This window comes from Schistocerca serialis, chromosome 5, assembly GCF_023864345.2.
Source record: "Schistocerca serialis cubense isolate TAMUIC-IGC-003099 chromosome 5, iqSchSeri2.2, whole genome shotgun sequence".
In the NCBI taxonomy this organism is placed as follows: Eukaryota; Metazoa; Arthropoda; class Insecta; order Orthoptera; family Acrididae; genus Schistocerca; species Schistocerca serialis.
In genome coordinates this window covers 510,157,746-510,173,091 of record NC_064642.1, presented here as the reverse complement: position 1 = coordinate 510,173,091, position 15,346 = coordinate 510,157,746, and the positions used below count along the sequence as shown (strand labels likewise).

The 15,346-nt window shown below is 37.0% G+C and overlaps 1 protein-coding gene across 1 annotated transcript in view; it reads right to left on the bottom strand.

Annotated features, from left to right (window-relative positions):
• LOC126482034 (inactive tyrosine-protein kinase 7-like) overlaps positions 1-15,346 on the bottom strand; it is a 98,892-nt gene that overhangs the window by 63,168 nt on the left and 20,378 nt on the right. The window contains exons 3-5 of the mRNA XM_050106006.1: positions 8,791-8,951; positions 7,694-7,841; positions 947-1,086 (exon numbers count right to left, since the gene is read on the bottom strand). Coding sequence (XP_049961963.1) covers positions 947-1,086; positions 7,694-7,841; positions 8,791-8,951 — 449 coding nt within the window. The remainder of the gene's footprint in view (positions 1-946; positions 1,087-7,693; positions 7,842-8,790; positions 8,952-15,346) is intronic.

Here is a 15,346-nt window from a genome sequence, read left to right as displayed (position 1 = left end):
TAATAGGCGCCACCACAAAGATGAAGGCTGGACACATTAATGTGGACACACCCCACATAATGTCCACTAATAGGCGTCCAGACACTTTTGAACATAGATGTTACATTGCCTGCCAAAGTAAATCTGACTAAGTGTGATACTGTCAGCTGGGTCTTGACCACTGTTGTTGCTTCTCACATTTCTACTTGCTGTTTGTTTCCTAAAATTTTCAATAATGTTATTTATTCAGCATCAAACTGATTGATAATTTCTACACTGTTGTGAATAGTGAATATTGCTGTGAATGATTCTAGCTTAATTGGATGCCGTACCATAAAGCAGGAGAACTTCCTGGATTAGTAAACATATAAAAATAGTCTAGGAATAGAGGAGACTACTCAGTTAATAGTACAAGTGTTGAGAGATTGATAGGATCACAAAAAGAATGGGACTTTGCTAGCTTTTGGACAAATCTGTTGATGAGCTAATCAAAAAGGATTCATCTGAGGGAAACATTCCACGTGGGAAAAATATATCTAAAAACAAAGATGATGTGACTTACCAAAAGAAAGCGCCGGCAGGTCGATAGACACACAATCAAACACAAACATACACACAAAATTCTAGCTTTCGCATCCAACGGCTGCTTCGTCAGGAAAGAGGGAAGGAGAGGGAAAGACGAAAGGATGTGGGTTTTAAAGGAGAGGGTAAGGAGTCATTCCAAACCCGGGAGCGGAAAGACTTACCTTAGGGAGAAAAAAGGACGGGTATACACTCGCACACACACACATATCCATCCACACATATACAGACACAAACAGACATATTCAAAGGCCTTTGAATATGTCTCACAGAGACAAGCAATATCCTAAAAGTGTATAGCTTGATTGCTAATCTATTCTAGGTAATACACATATTCAAAGAGAGAAAGGAATTTTTCTAAAATTAGACATTCTGTATAACTTACAAGCAACTTTCAGCTCAGCAGAATATGTCTGCTTCTCTTTTCCTCTTATTCCTACACAAGAGTAAGTGCCCCTGTCATCTGTTGGATGCTCATCATTAACACTGTATATAACAAGTGATCCATTAGAAAAAACTGAGTACCTGAAAATGAAAAAATTAATAACATTAATATTATATTATATCCTTTGAAATTTATCATGACACAACATGATTTTCAACAAATGAGATAGGATGTGCATAAATATGAATATATATATAGTCAATATATCTAAAAACAAAGATGATGTGACTTACCAAACGAAAGCGCTGGCACGTCGATAGACACACAAATATACACACAAAATTCTAGCTTTCGCAACCAACGGTTGCTTCGTCAGGAAAGAGGGAAGGAGAGGGAAAGAGGAAAGGATGTGGGTTTTAAAGGAGAGGGTAAGGAGTCATTCCAATCCCGGGAGTGGAAAGACTTACCTTAGGGGGAAAAAAGGACAGGTATACACTCGCGCACACACACACATATCCATCCACACATATACATACACAAGCAGACATATTAAAAGGCCTCAAATGACATTATGTAATTCAATGGTTTTATTACAAAGTTACCCCACGCTACAAAGTCTTCTCACACTCCATTCTTGAATGGAATGGGATAAACCCAAATAACTGGTGCAATGGGACGTATCCTCTGCCTTGCACTTCACAGTGGTCTGGAGAGTGCAGATGTAGATGTCAGTGAGTAAGTAGCCCATAAAACAACTCAATACATCACTGCTAAGAAAGCAACATCAGCCACAGGAATTACTAAAATAAAGTATACTTTATCAGTAATCATTATAAATGAAATCATCAGCCAAAAATTTCCACAATGTTCATCTTCATCACTTTGTTATATGAACTTTGTTATTTCACCAGTAAAGTGTCTTTCAGAATTAAACAAAATGTCTGTTTTGACAATATGGATATTACTTCAAGTGACATTACATACATTGTCACCCACTGTTTTATTTGATGTACAAACTTAGATTTCTCATCATGTAATCAATACCAGAGTTGATGCTAGCATCAAAGACAGAAACAATAAACAGACATTTGTAATATTAAATCTGAACAACAAAACAGTATTTTTAATAATGTAACTCTGTGTAACTAAAAGTAATGATGCATTTTTATATTTTCAATATTTTGAATTGTTTAAAGATGTACTATGCCACTGAGATGACAAACGTTTTGCTCTGATGACAAATGTTAACAAGCTGAATTCTGGTTACCACAGATACATGCTGGACCTTAAATACACTCAAAATAGAGATGCAAAGAGGTTTTACTTAGTTAAGGAAAGATGGCTAAAGTGTATTTAAAGTAAACTGATTCTATCAAAAAACTTAAGAGAATGGCAGCAAAGTACACAACATAGTTCTGCATTCATTGGGAGACTAAGATCTTTTCTTACAACTTGAGAGGGTTCCATCATTGCAGAAATGAGTGTTATAGAAACCAGTGAAATGCTCTTGAGAAAAAGCTGAGCCAAAATTACTAAGACTGAACATGATTCCAGTGCCCAACTGAGTCCCTATCACATTATATACAGATTATGTGGCTGTGCCAACCACACTTTTAACCATAATATACAGTATATTTCTGATAAAAAAATTGGGTCCAATAGTTGGAAGAAATTTCAGGTCACCCATTTTATAAGAGAGGTAGCAGAAGTGATCCACAGCCACAAACCTACCATCCAATATCTCTGACATCCATCTGTTCCAGAATATAGATCATATTGTGATGTCATACAGAAGGAGTTATCTCAAACAGAATGCCCCCCTCCATGCCAATTAGCACAGATATTAAAAGCATAGGACATGCGAAGCTCAAATTCCACTTTTCTCACATAACATCCTGAAAGCCATAGATCAAGGTAGTCAACAGATACAGTATTTCTTGACTTCCAAAAAGCGTTGGACCAGTACCAACCCAATGCTTCTTAATCAAAGCATGACCATACGAGTTATCAAACAAAATTTGTCAGTGGATAGAGGATTTCTTAATAGGGAATGCATTACATTATCTTAGATGGAGAGTCATAGACAGATGGAGTAAAACTTCAGACATGATACAGAGTAGCATATTGGGCCCTGCTGCCTATATTGAACATGAATGACCTGTCAGACAACATTAACAGTAACCTCATAGCCCGCCTGGGTAGCTGCACAGTCCAACATGCTGCTTCCCAAGCGAGAAGGCATGCCGGTCCCCGGCACAAGCCCACCCAGTGAATTAGTGTCGAGGTCTGGTGTGCCAGCCAGCCTGCTCTGGTAGTCACTGAAGGCATCACGCATTCCTCTCTTGGTAGCCAAATTCATTTCAATCATCATCTCTCTATTTACAGCCATACACTTTGTTTTACACCTATTATACAGTAATCTCTTCTTCTTTAGAAGATTCTTTACAGTGACTGGATACCATGGAGGTTCCCTCCCATTATGAGTTGTTCTAGTGGGTACATATCTATCCAGTGCATAGTCAACTGTTCTTTTAAACTTGAGCTAGAGTTTCTCTACATGCTGCTTCCTTGCACTGAATGTTTCAAGTTCCTCAGTGAGGGATGACACTACTGATTTTTTTTTATATAGTTTACTGAATATATATATCTTTATGCTTGTTTTAGTTGTCCTTTATACTTTGGTCATCACTGTTGCCACAACCGTGTTATAATCACTGATATCAGTTCCAATGTGGATATCCTCATAGTTGTCAGGTCTCTTTGTTACCATTAAATCCAATATACAGTATTTCTGTAATGAATGGGGTTCTGAACTATCTGTTCTAGGTAGTTCTCGGAGAAGGCATTTAGTAAAGTTTCACGGGGTGTCTTAACACACCCACCACTAACAAACTGTAATTTTCCCAATTAATTGTTGGATGATTAAAATCTCCATCAATGATTGCAGTATGATTTGGGAACTTACATACAAATGAACTGAGGTTTATTCTTAAGTTTTCAGTTACATCAGTAGATAAATCTGGTCCAATAATCATTTTGTCCCCTCCCCTGAACTTTGGGAACTTACATACAAATGAACTGAGGTTTTCTATTAAGTTTTCAGTTACATCAGCAGATGAGTCTGATGGGCAATAGAAAGATCCAATAACCATTTTGTCCCCGCCCCTGAGTCTTACCCAAATAGTCTCACATGCAGCTTCAGTTTCTACCTCGGTGGATTTGAGTTTCTTGTCTACTGCAACAAATATACCACTTTCATTTCCCATTTGCCTATCCTTTTGATATAAACTTCAGTTTACCCTAAAAATCTCACAGCTGAAATAATGCACTTTTCTATAATGAAGTACTCTTCAAAAAAAAAGCCAGACAAATATTTAAGCAGATTCTGATAAGGTTTCAAAGTGATGGAAAGATTAGCAACTTGTTTTTAAATTTTCAGAAATGTAACATTGCGTGCATCAAAAGACAGAAATGTAGTACCCAATAACTACAACATCAGTGACTCACAACTGGAATCAATGGACTCAAACAAATATCTAGGTGCAACAATTTGTGGGACTATGAAACGGAACAATCAAGACATGCTCAGTTGTAGGTTACGCAGGTGGCAAACTTCAATTCACTGGTAGAATATTGGGAAAATGCAAGAAGTCTAAAAAGAAGCTTGCTTTCAAATCATTTGTGTGACCCATTCTATAAAACTGCTCAAGTGTGTGGCACCATACCACACAGGACTGGGAGGGTACATTAAATGTATAGGAAGATGGGGAGCACTTATGGTCAGAGATCCACAGGAGATCATCAGAGATATGCTGAAAGATCTGAACTGTCAGACATTTGAAGATAAGACAACAATCACTCTGCAAAAACATTTCAAGAACCTGTGTTAAGTGAGGCATCTGGGACTGTACTACAGCCCACTAAGTATTGATCTCAAAGGTGCAACGGATAAAAAGGAGTATATTAATTAGTAATATGGTTGAAGATATTTTGATAGGGAGTTACTAAAGAACAGTACTAGTCATATACAAAGTTTCAACTAAATTTTCATAGTTCTCATGGGGAAAGTCCAGAATGACATTAACCACAGTGAAAAATGGTATTGTTACAACAGTGTCAAGAGTGAATGTAAATTGGAACTGTTGGCAATGAAATCCTAGTTGAATAAACTATGAGTATATTTATGTATGTTGCACATTCTGAATCACTGACTACTGACCACACTTATACTATTGATATTTTAATTGAAATGAATAATAATAAAATTATATTTACTTTGAAATAAGGTCATGCGATGGGAATTAATCAGATAGTCACACTTCTTTACCTTCCAGTGTTTACCTGCATTTGATATCTACCTTCCAACTAAATTAATTCTGTTTACTTTAACTGAACTTGCAACTGGTAATGTCTATGAAGTATAGGGCAGAGAGGAAGTGAAATCTACTTTCTAGTCAACCTAGATAAAATACTTGTCCATTCTCATAAAACATGCAGGCCCTGTCCCATGCACCACCCACAACCTCCAATTGCACCTTTGTCATTGGCATTTCCTATCCTGTCAGAGGCAAGATCGTCTATGACCATAAGTACTTCATACATCAACTTTGTTGCAACCATTATACAACATTGTATACAGGTGTGACCACAAATTAATGATTCATGCCCATGAATGGTCATTGCTAAATAGTGGACAGTTCTTGGTAGGATCATTAAGTGCTGGAACTTGCTATTCCACATATAGTGACTGGCTTCAACAGCTCCTTTAGATCCTATGCTATCTGCATTTTCCCCCTCCACATAATGTACTCTGCACCACGTGTGTGTGTGTGTGTGTGTGTGTGTGTGTGTGTGTGTGTGTGTGTGTGTGTGTGTGTGTGAATACTCTCCATCAATACATCCTACATTCATGAAAATACAGATAATTATCTCAGTACCCATTGTTCCCTGTCTCAATCTTCCCCCACTCCCAGGCCAACTTTTGTTCCCATCTCCCTTCTGCCTCCACACGAGCTTCACAATCCCTCTAACACTGTTCTATTCTACTTGAGCTCACATGAGCTCACCTGTAGCTTTCTATTCGCGCGCATATGTGTGTGTGTGTGTGTGTGTGTGTGTGTGTGTGTGTGTGTGTGTGTGTGTGCGCGTGTGAGGGGGGAGGGGGGGGGGGGGCATGTGTGCTAGTCTCTTTTATTTGCAGAACAGTGAGCTATCCTGATACAGACATTGTCGGACTTTCATTGATGTGTTTTCCTGTCTCAGTTTCCCCTGAAACTGAATGATGATTTTCCTCTCTGGATGCCTGTGCAGCATATTTAGAATGGATTTGTAACAGTCATTCTCATAACATAGATAAGAAAAATAATCACACATTTGTAGCTGAAGTCAAACACAAACAGTAAAAGATTGAGATCCAAAGTCAAAGCAGACACAGCATGACATGCTAAGAAGAAAATGGACAAGTAAATTGCAGCTAAATATAGAATTTGAAGAATGTGATTGTCAAATCTCCCAAAATGAAAACATCCCATTTTCACTGACAGGGATTTAAAAACAGCAAATATAGACAAAAAATTAAGATAAAGAGTCAGACTAGCTATCTCCATTCTGTATTCAGTGACTTCCCATTGAGCCTCATCACTAACTGAGGTATGTGCCATTAAAGTAAGGAGAAAATAAGTTATTCACATAGAAATGTCTTCATACATAGCAACTATCTATAAAGAAATTGACTTCAAACAGGTGTGCCAATGGGCAACTACAAAAGGGGGCCTGCAGTCTCTTAGTAATATGACCAGAAGTTTAGTAATATGAGATAATGAATGATGGCTACTTCAACATACCAGGGTCAAAGGAAGGTAACATCTGCAGGTTCAGACCATGTCAGTAGGGATATAATGGACACACAAGTAACTCTAAATAAGCCAGTTGGTGATATCATGCAAGGTTTACCATGAACTTTCTGAGTCCTCTTTAAATGCTATAATTTATAAGAAGTCTTAAGAAACTATAGGTACAATATTAGTCCTGTTGCACTGTATTAACTTTTTGATAATGTTCGTATTTTGTAAGTAACTACTAAGTATAAATGGAAGATTTGTGGGTGTCGTAATGGAAGAGATAATTTGGGCATGGGTAGACATAAAGCTAAGAAATATAACTGCTCAGTAAAATCAAATGTGCACAAAAGTCAGGTGTGGGAAACCATCTAGAAACCACATCCAGGCCGGCTGGCACACTGACCCTCACTGTACATCCGTTGGGTAGGATTAATTCACAGGTGGCACACCTCCCATCCCAGAACTGGTGCTTTAACACACACAGCTATCCAGGCAGGTACAAACTAAGAAGCACTAGATACAATATATTTAAAACGCAGAATCAACTATCACTATGACAACAGTCTTTAATGTCATGGACACCTGCAAAGATGCCAGATAAGTAACTGATTCCGCAGCTGGTATTGATGGAGCAGATCTGCATACTTTCATTAAATAATTTACTGTTGCCTTGTGATGTTATCTTAGGAAGACCGCCATATGTTGTAACTAATCCTCGTTCATCTACATGGGTATGGGAAGGAATGAGGAGTGATGGGAATTGGGGGGGGGGGGGGGGGAGAGAGAGAGAGAGAGAGAGAGAGAGAGAGAGAGAGAGAGAGAGAGAGAGAGAGAGAGAGAGAGAAGGGGAAGACAGCAAATCAATATCAGACTAAAACCAACTTTGGCATATACTGAACAACAATACCTAGTTGAATTCTTGATTGCTTCAGAATGTGGCCGAAGGTACCATTCTGTTTCATCAGCATTCTCAAAAACGCAGTCAAATACTGCCGTATCCCCTCTTTTTACTAGCAGGTTTGATGGTGGCTGCAAAATTGACGCAATATTCTGACCTGAAAAAATAACAGTAAAAGAGCTTAAGCCACATTAATCTCATTGTAATTAACTTAATATTGTAGCTAAATAGGCCCTATCCTGCACTCCTTTGGGCAAAATTCAAATATGTTCATGGTCAGACTTCAACAAAACCTTCTGAGATCGTTATGCAGAAAAAAAGTGTGTGTAATGCACAACAGACAATATTTCATCTTTATCGTGAAGGAATGTGAGGCAATAATATAAAAAAGGAGGAGTGAGAGTTATGTTGGGGGAAAATAAAAAATTAAGCAAAATTTTAAAACTGAACCAAGTTAGCAAAAATGAAACCAAACTAAGGATAAAGTACATTAAACTTAAAGATACACCCATTTTATAAAATGCAGTGTATGGAGAACAGAGTTTGTTTGGGCCTATTTCCCATAGATAATGTATGTGTGTACATATGAAAATGAAAATATCAACTAAAAAGAAAGCCATTGTTCAGGCAGTTCATAACAGTGTAGTCATTTGTTTCAATAAATATCTTTGGTAAATTGTTAGGAAGTGCTCTGACTGTTTTCTGCATTATGTTTCATTTATGAAAAAACAGTTGTACACATGTGTTAAATAAAAGAGTATTGCAAGGAAACTATGTCTTTCTAATTAAATTTCATACTAGAAGATTTAATGATAGGAATTAATCCTATCAATATGCAAGGCAACCACTTATGACATTAAATCGGTCAATATATTCTATCACATATAGCTGTACACTAATTCTGTGAATAAATGCTGACTATCTGCATTGTTGTCCTTAAACCAGTTTATCCCATGACTATGATAAATGTGTGCACTTACAACTATCAGTATAGATGCAAGCTGTCAAAAACCTGAAATGACTTGTAACTGCAGCTTGGCTTAACAAATATTAGGATAGAAAATAGTAGCTGTTGTAAAAGATGTAACTATGTGCTTCTCACTTACCTGGAACAGTTAGTACCAAGTTAACAGTGCTGTTTCTTGAACCGGCTTTATTGTGTGCAGTGCATCGGTACACACCATTGTCAGCGACACTCACATTTCTGATGTGCAGTCGATGTCCATGAATTCCAAGATGTTCAGACTTACTTAGTCTCTCACCATTCCTGTACAAATTTCATTATTGCAGCAAAACACATTACCTCATACTTCTGTAGTTACATTCTGTCATATTTCTAGGAAAAAAATCTCAATATGAACTTGAAATGTTGATTTATCTCAAGCTCATTTTAAGCATTTTATATTTGGGTTTGAAATTACCTGTAAAATGTATATGTTGATGCTAGTGAAGCAGTCAAAAGAAAAAATGATTACTTAACTGTTATAACATCATCACTCTTCTACTAAGTATTCATTGCTGTAAAGTCATATAAATACTGTATCACGTTTTCAAAAGGAATTACATGCTGCTTCACAATAATGCTTCTTCATATTACAAGCCCGCCAGGAAATTTTATGCTCAAACATGGAAAATCATTTTTTTTTATTTTTATTTATTTATTTATTTTTTACTCTGCTGAAGATGTGTTGGGAAGTCTTGTCGTTTTGTTATGAAAACTGGAAAACGTATTATGAATTTTAAAAAAATGGCGTATAGTCAACTGGAAGTATGCGACCTTTATAAATATTTGTACAGTGACTTATTACATCAACAATAAATTAAATATATGAAAATATTCATATTATCAATTTTAGCAAAAAGGTACTATCTTCAGATGTGACACTGTCCACTACAAAGCTTTGTGTAGGTAGATAACAAGAACGGTTACACACTTCGAACATCATGAAGTCAGAATGAGATTCTCACTCTGCAGCAGAGTGTGCACTGATATGAAACTTCCTGGCAGATTAAAACTGTGTGCCGGACCGAGACTCAAACTCAGGACCTTTGCATTTTGCAGGCAAGTGCTAAGGCAAAGGTCCCGAGACCCTGATGAAACTTCCTGGCAGATTAAAATTGTGTGCTGGACTGAGACACATATTTCATGGATGTACATCATATCACTGCATAGTGAAAAGACTCTGTACATCATATCATCACATGTCAAAATGACTCCAAGTGATGATTTGTGTACACTCACTGGAATATTCTCATCATATTATCATATAGTATAAAGACTCCACCTGATAACGTGTATGCCAATATTTTAATTGACTTCATGATGTCTCAAGTGTGTAGCAGAGTACTGTTTTTGTTATATAGTTGTACAAAGCCTCTGTAGTGAATTTTTTTTACATCTGAAGACACCAGTTGCATGCTGAAACCAATAACGTGAATATTTTATGTATTTATTTAAGCAGTAGTTGTGTAATAAGTTATTATACAATTTATTACAAATTGTTGTAAGTTCTTAACATAACCCGACAAACAAAAAAGAAAAGAAAACCTTTTCATAATGACAGTGTGTTTATTTCAGAAATCATTATTAACAGATTAAATGCCTTTTTCAATACATTATGATTCAAGTATAATTTGTAGTACCTTCCAAGAAACTCATCTTTCCCTTCTTTATAGTTTCACCTATGACATCATACTTGAATCATAATGTATTGAAAAAGGCATATAATCTGTTAATAATGATTTCTGAAATAAACACACTGTCATTATGAAAAGATTTTCTTTTCTTTTTTGTTTGTCAGGTTATGTTATGAACGTACAATTTGTAATAAACTGTATAACAACTTATCACAAACCTACTGCTTAAATAAATACATAAAATATTCATGTCATTGGTTTCACCAGACACCTAAGATGCTACATTCATTCTTAAGTTAATTATGATGTCAATTTGCTTGGATAAAGAAACCTGTCATAATTATGCAGTTTGACAGTTGTCTAGGGATGCTGAGTCAACAGTGCCATAAAATTTAGTATTTTGTTTCTTTTTCAATGCCCAAAAGTATAGTTTCCAGTGTAATCCTTTGATAGACTTAAAGGCACATGTCCACTTGTTAAACTAATCTGAATATTATGATACTGCCAAATAATGACATGTTTATCTCCATACACTTGCGACATTACATGATGAGTTGTTATTAGATAGTACAGGTATTACTCATAACGATGAATAACCATCTAAAGAAATTTAGACACTTTACGAGTGTTCTTCTCTCTCTATACTACAGTATGAACAGTAAACATAAAAGTCAACAAACACAGACAACATAAGTCTTGTTTGTCAGTTCCTAATGAAAGAAACTTCATACTAATCACCTGAAAAGAAATTCAAATGAAATGTTTCTTTTCTTACGAGCCACCTCTGAAGATGAGATATCAGGGTTAATGACTGCTAATGGAGACATGGGCTTTATTCCTACAACTTCCATGGAATCTCCATAGTGCATTGTAGACAGCTTCATAAGGCAGTTGACCCTCTTGAAGGAGAAGTAGTGGCTCTTATCTGGATAGAGTGTAGAATGTAAAACACATGTACCTGCATATTGTTGACCTAGTACATCATACACGGAGGATAACATAGTGTGGCCAGGACTGTGTGGTCCTGGAAGCATTATCATTCAGCTTAGTCTTACAATGACTATTATGTACGGCTAGACAGGATGAGTTTGGAGAGGCACGTGGAACACTTCCAAAAGAAGAAAACAGTGGTTTCTTCAAGGAATCAGAAAAGCAAACTGATGGCTGGTAATGAAATGCTAAATCTATCTAGGGCATTAAACCACATTTTATGAGGGCAACTAGGAAAAGGGATTGATGGAAAGTTAGTTTCACCTGATTTAGATTTCAGCAATTATAAATTATTTTTGATGGTTTTGCTCTATTTTTGTCTATATATCCAAACCAGTTTCTGAATTAATTATTTGTTGAGGCATTCATCAAGCTCCTTCATTTCATCAAGCACTTTGGAAACACTGGTAGTCAAATTGGACATTTATTTACCAGACTTCATTACAGTAGAGAAGTGTCAATCATTTTACAAAACACCATTCATGTCACTTGTAAATAATACAAGTGCAGAATTTGAATGACAGAAAGCTAATGTTTGTGCATCTTGTCTATGTCAATATCACAAGAGGCAGTGGTACATGTAATTCAAGTGGGCAATAAGGCAGAGAAGGAAGTCATCCATGACCTTTGAAAGAGACTAGTTAAATCAAACAGTTTAGTGAAGCGACAGAACTAAATGTTGGTGACTGGATAATAATTTAAACCCATCCGAGGTAGGATGTGAATAATAGCTTTTTGTTTCTTTGTTTAAAAAAACACATCCTTTCATAAAGTAACCTATGATAATAAATCCATTAGGCAAATACATTTTGAGAAAAGTTGGGGAAGTTACTTACATTTGTATCGTATCTATAACAAGATCCTCACCAAAAACATTATCAATAACATATTCATATTATGATTTTTCTGAAGGAAAGTCAATAAAATGTTTCAAGATCTTATATCTGTTTTTATGAACTGAAACTGCCTTGAAAATAACTTTTGTAGGTGTCCTAGGGAGACACTTCAGAAATTATGGTCAGAAGTTTCCACGTCCGTGGTTCACCATTATCATCACATTCATCATCAATAAATAGTGACCCACTAACAGATGCATACTAATTGCACACTTTAACTTTGCCCATATGTGGAGGATGCTGGGAGCAAAAGCTTGCAATGGGCTCATAGTGCATTACCCACTGGGTGAAGCACCGCCTCCTTTTTCTGGGGCACCAGAAATCTTTTTGCTATAAAGTAACTATTACTTATGAAAAATATAGTGAGTTAACAGGCAGAAGTAAAAATATATTAAACTATGAGTCACTTCCACTGATATCGCCCATAGTTGTGTTTGTGTGCAATTTCTTTTTAGTAGATGGGCAGAATCTCATTCTTCCTCAATTTCTGACTATAGTTTTTATTTTCCAATTGTCACAATCTGTGCTTGTTCTTTCAGCTGTTAATATTCTATGTCGATCTTTAAAACATAAATCAATTGTTTGCTTCTCATTACACATTTTCCTTCTGTTGGTCATTCTATTGCACTATGTAGAAAACAGTTAAGTCTCAAAATATAGCTCGTCCAATCATATCTTTAGTGGATGATAATTTTCAAGTCAGATTTTCTCTCACCATGATGTTCCAGTGCCTCTTGGGTTTTTATATTGTTTTTTCCAGTCATGGAAAATGGCAGACTGCATTGTGGTTTCGGTTGCAGGCACACCTATACCTGATTAAGTAAGTCATTTAAGAAGTTGGAAGAATGCAGATGGTTACTACCTCCAATAGGACCATGCCAAGTAAAACACTGCCACGTTCAAAACAAACTTTAGATTGTAGGCTTCCCAGATCTGTTTAGTATGGTACATTACAACATCTGTCCACATTTATAATGGCACAATTATGTGTGTGTGAGTGTGTGTATGTTGGATAAGTTTATTACTCGCCACAAAACACACAGTACCCCTGAGAATCAAGTTGTATCATGGACACAAAATAATTATTTCACGATATTTGAAGTAGCACATTCTTAACATCAAACTAAATAAATCTCATACTGCAATCAGGTGCAAGACTTACACTTTGGAATCTAGTGTGCAAAAGTATATGATAATTTATTTAAGGAGTTTCTCATTTTGCTCCACTACACTGAGTGGTCCCCATTGCAGATCCTCCCAACCTTATCAATAATAAAACATTTCCGCTCACAGTACACAGTAAGGGCCCTTTCACACAGGAGGCCATGCATCCAAATTGCAGACACCACACACAATGCAATGGCGCCTCCCCCAGCTTCCATCTAAAAGAGTGTGGCAGCTCTGCCAGCAGAGCTGCCACTGTGAGGTTCTGCTGGCAACACTGCCAGTTGATCGCAGAGTGGCTTCTGGTCACCCCCACACCACGGCACCAGCAGACCCAAAACATGCTACTTGCCAGTCACCCGTTTGGGGTGCCTCAAAGAAATGTATACACTCTTTTACAGCTCTTAATTGCAATACTTTTTTTTTCCTTTTTCAGGTGTGACGGATTGAAAAATGGCTGTAGGCCGGGCCTGGGCCAAAGAAAGCTCATTCTGAAGTGCTACCGGAAGACAGAAAAATGAAGTTTCAACAAGATGCACAACTGTTACTTAAAATTACTCATCTGGGAGACAATTATGAGGAAGAAGGAGCTGCCCATAATGCCCACAAGAACCATTATGGAATACCACAATCATCCACTGGCTCCACAAGAGGAAGAGAAGACATAAAAATGTTTCAGCAGTCTCCTAGAAAGTCTGTGCAGCAACTGGCTTGTGAGACAGGAACTCCAAAAATTTGCATCAATCACAGTTTGAAGTGTGTCCAATGGAAAAGTTTCATTCCTAGATTACTCCACACTCTGAATGATGATGATCCTGACAGGAGAATTGAATTTTGTGAGTTGTGTCAAGCAAGATGTGCACAGGACAAATAATTCCCATACAAGACTGTTTGCAGCAATGAGGTAACTTTTAAGTTAAATTGTTCAATTAATCATCACAGATGCTCGTAATGGGCAGCAGAGAATCTTCATATGACAGTGGAATACCATGTGAAACTACCAGGAGTTGCAGTGTGATGTGGTTTATGGGCGTTTGTTTTGAAGGGATCATAACGCTTCTGTGACAGATGGATGGTACAAAGAGGCAGTACCCAGTACCCTCCACACACGCCGGACTTGATCCCTATGGGCATGAAGCACAATGTTTATAGTTCAAGGCCAGCTACAATCAAGGAGTTGACAGCAGCCAATGAAAATGAATGTGCTGAAATAGCAACTGCAATGATTAGGAACGTACTGGATTCCATCAATCAGTGTTATCAGCTGTGCCTGGACCACGATGGCCAACGATTTGAACACTTTCGATAAATGGCTGGTTTCCACATTTTTTCGCATTATTTGGAATTTTGAAATTTTTCTGTATCCTAATAAATAAATATTAGGCTTATAGTCAAAACAAGAGTGTGTACATTTTCTGGGATACACTGTATGTAGTCTTCTTCGTCCCGTGTGCACTGAGGACAATTTTGAAACCGAAACTTATCTTCAAGATTCAGATAAGACGAGCAATTCGAGACACTTCATCACAGTATTGTTCAAACTGCAAACAGAAAGAAACATTTTGGGAATAAGTTCTGGAAATTTTCTAAAGAGAATAATCGACTTTAGAAGACAAGAAAGAGCTAGGTGTTTCAAAAACATTTTATTTTATTTTACTTCATTTTAGTGAACGTAAGTATTTTTCAACTTCAGGTGATCTTGTTTAACGAAACACTTTGCACAGATCTCTGCCTTAATACCTAACGCTTTCATAGTTCGTTACAGAAGAGGAGGAAGCGTCTCGGGGATTCTTTTGGTCGTGAACTGCACTGAAATCCGCAAAGTGAGGATCAGGTGCAGAAGTAAGTAGGAGTGAGTATATATATATTTCAATCAGGAGTCGTTTCTCAAGACCGTTTCCAGCAACAAATCGGAGATGCACATGAAGAGGAAAAAACAGCTGTACCTGGCGCGGCTACTTGGCGAAAGAAGGCA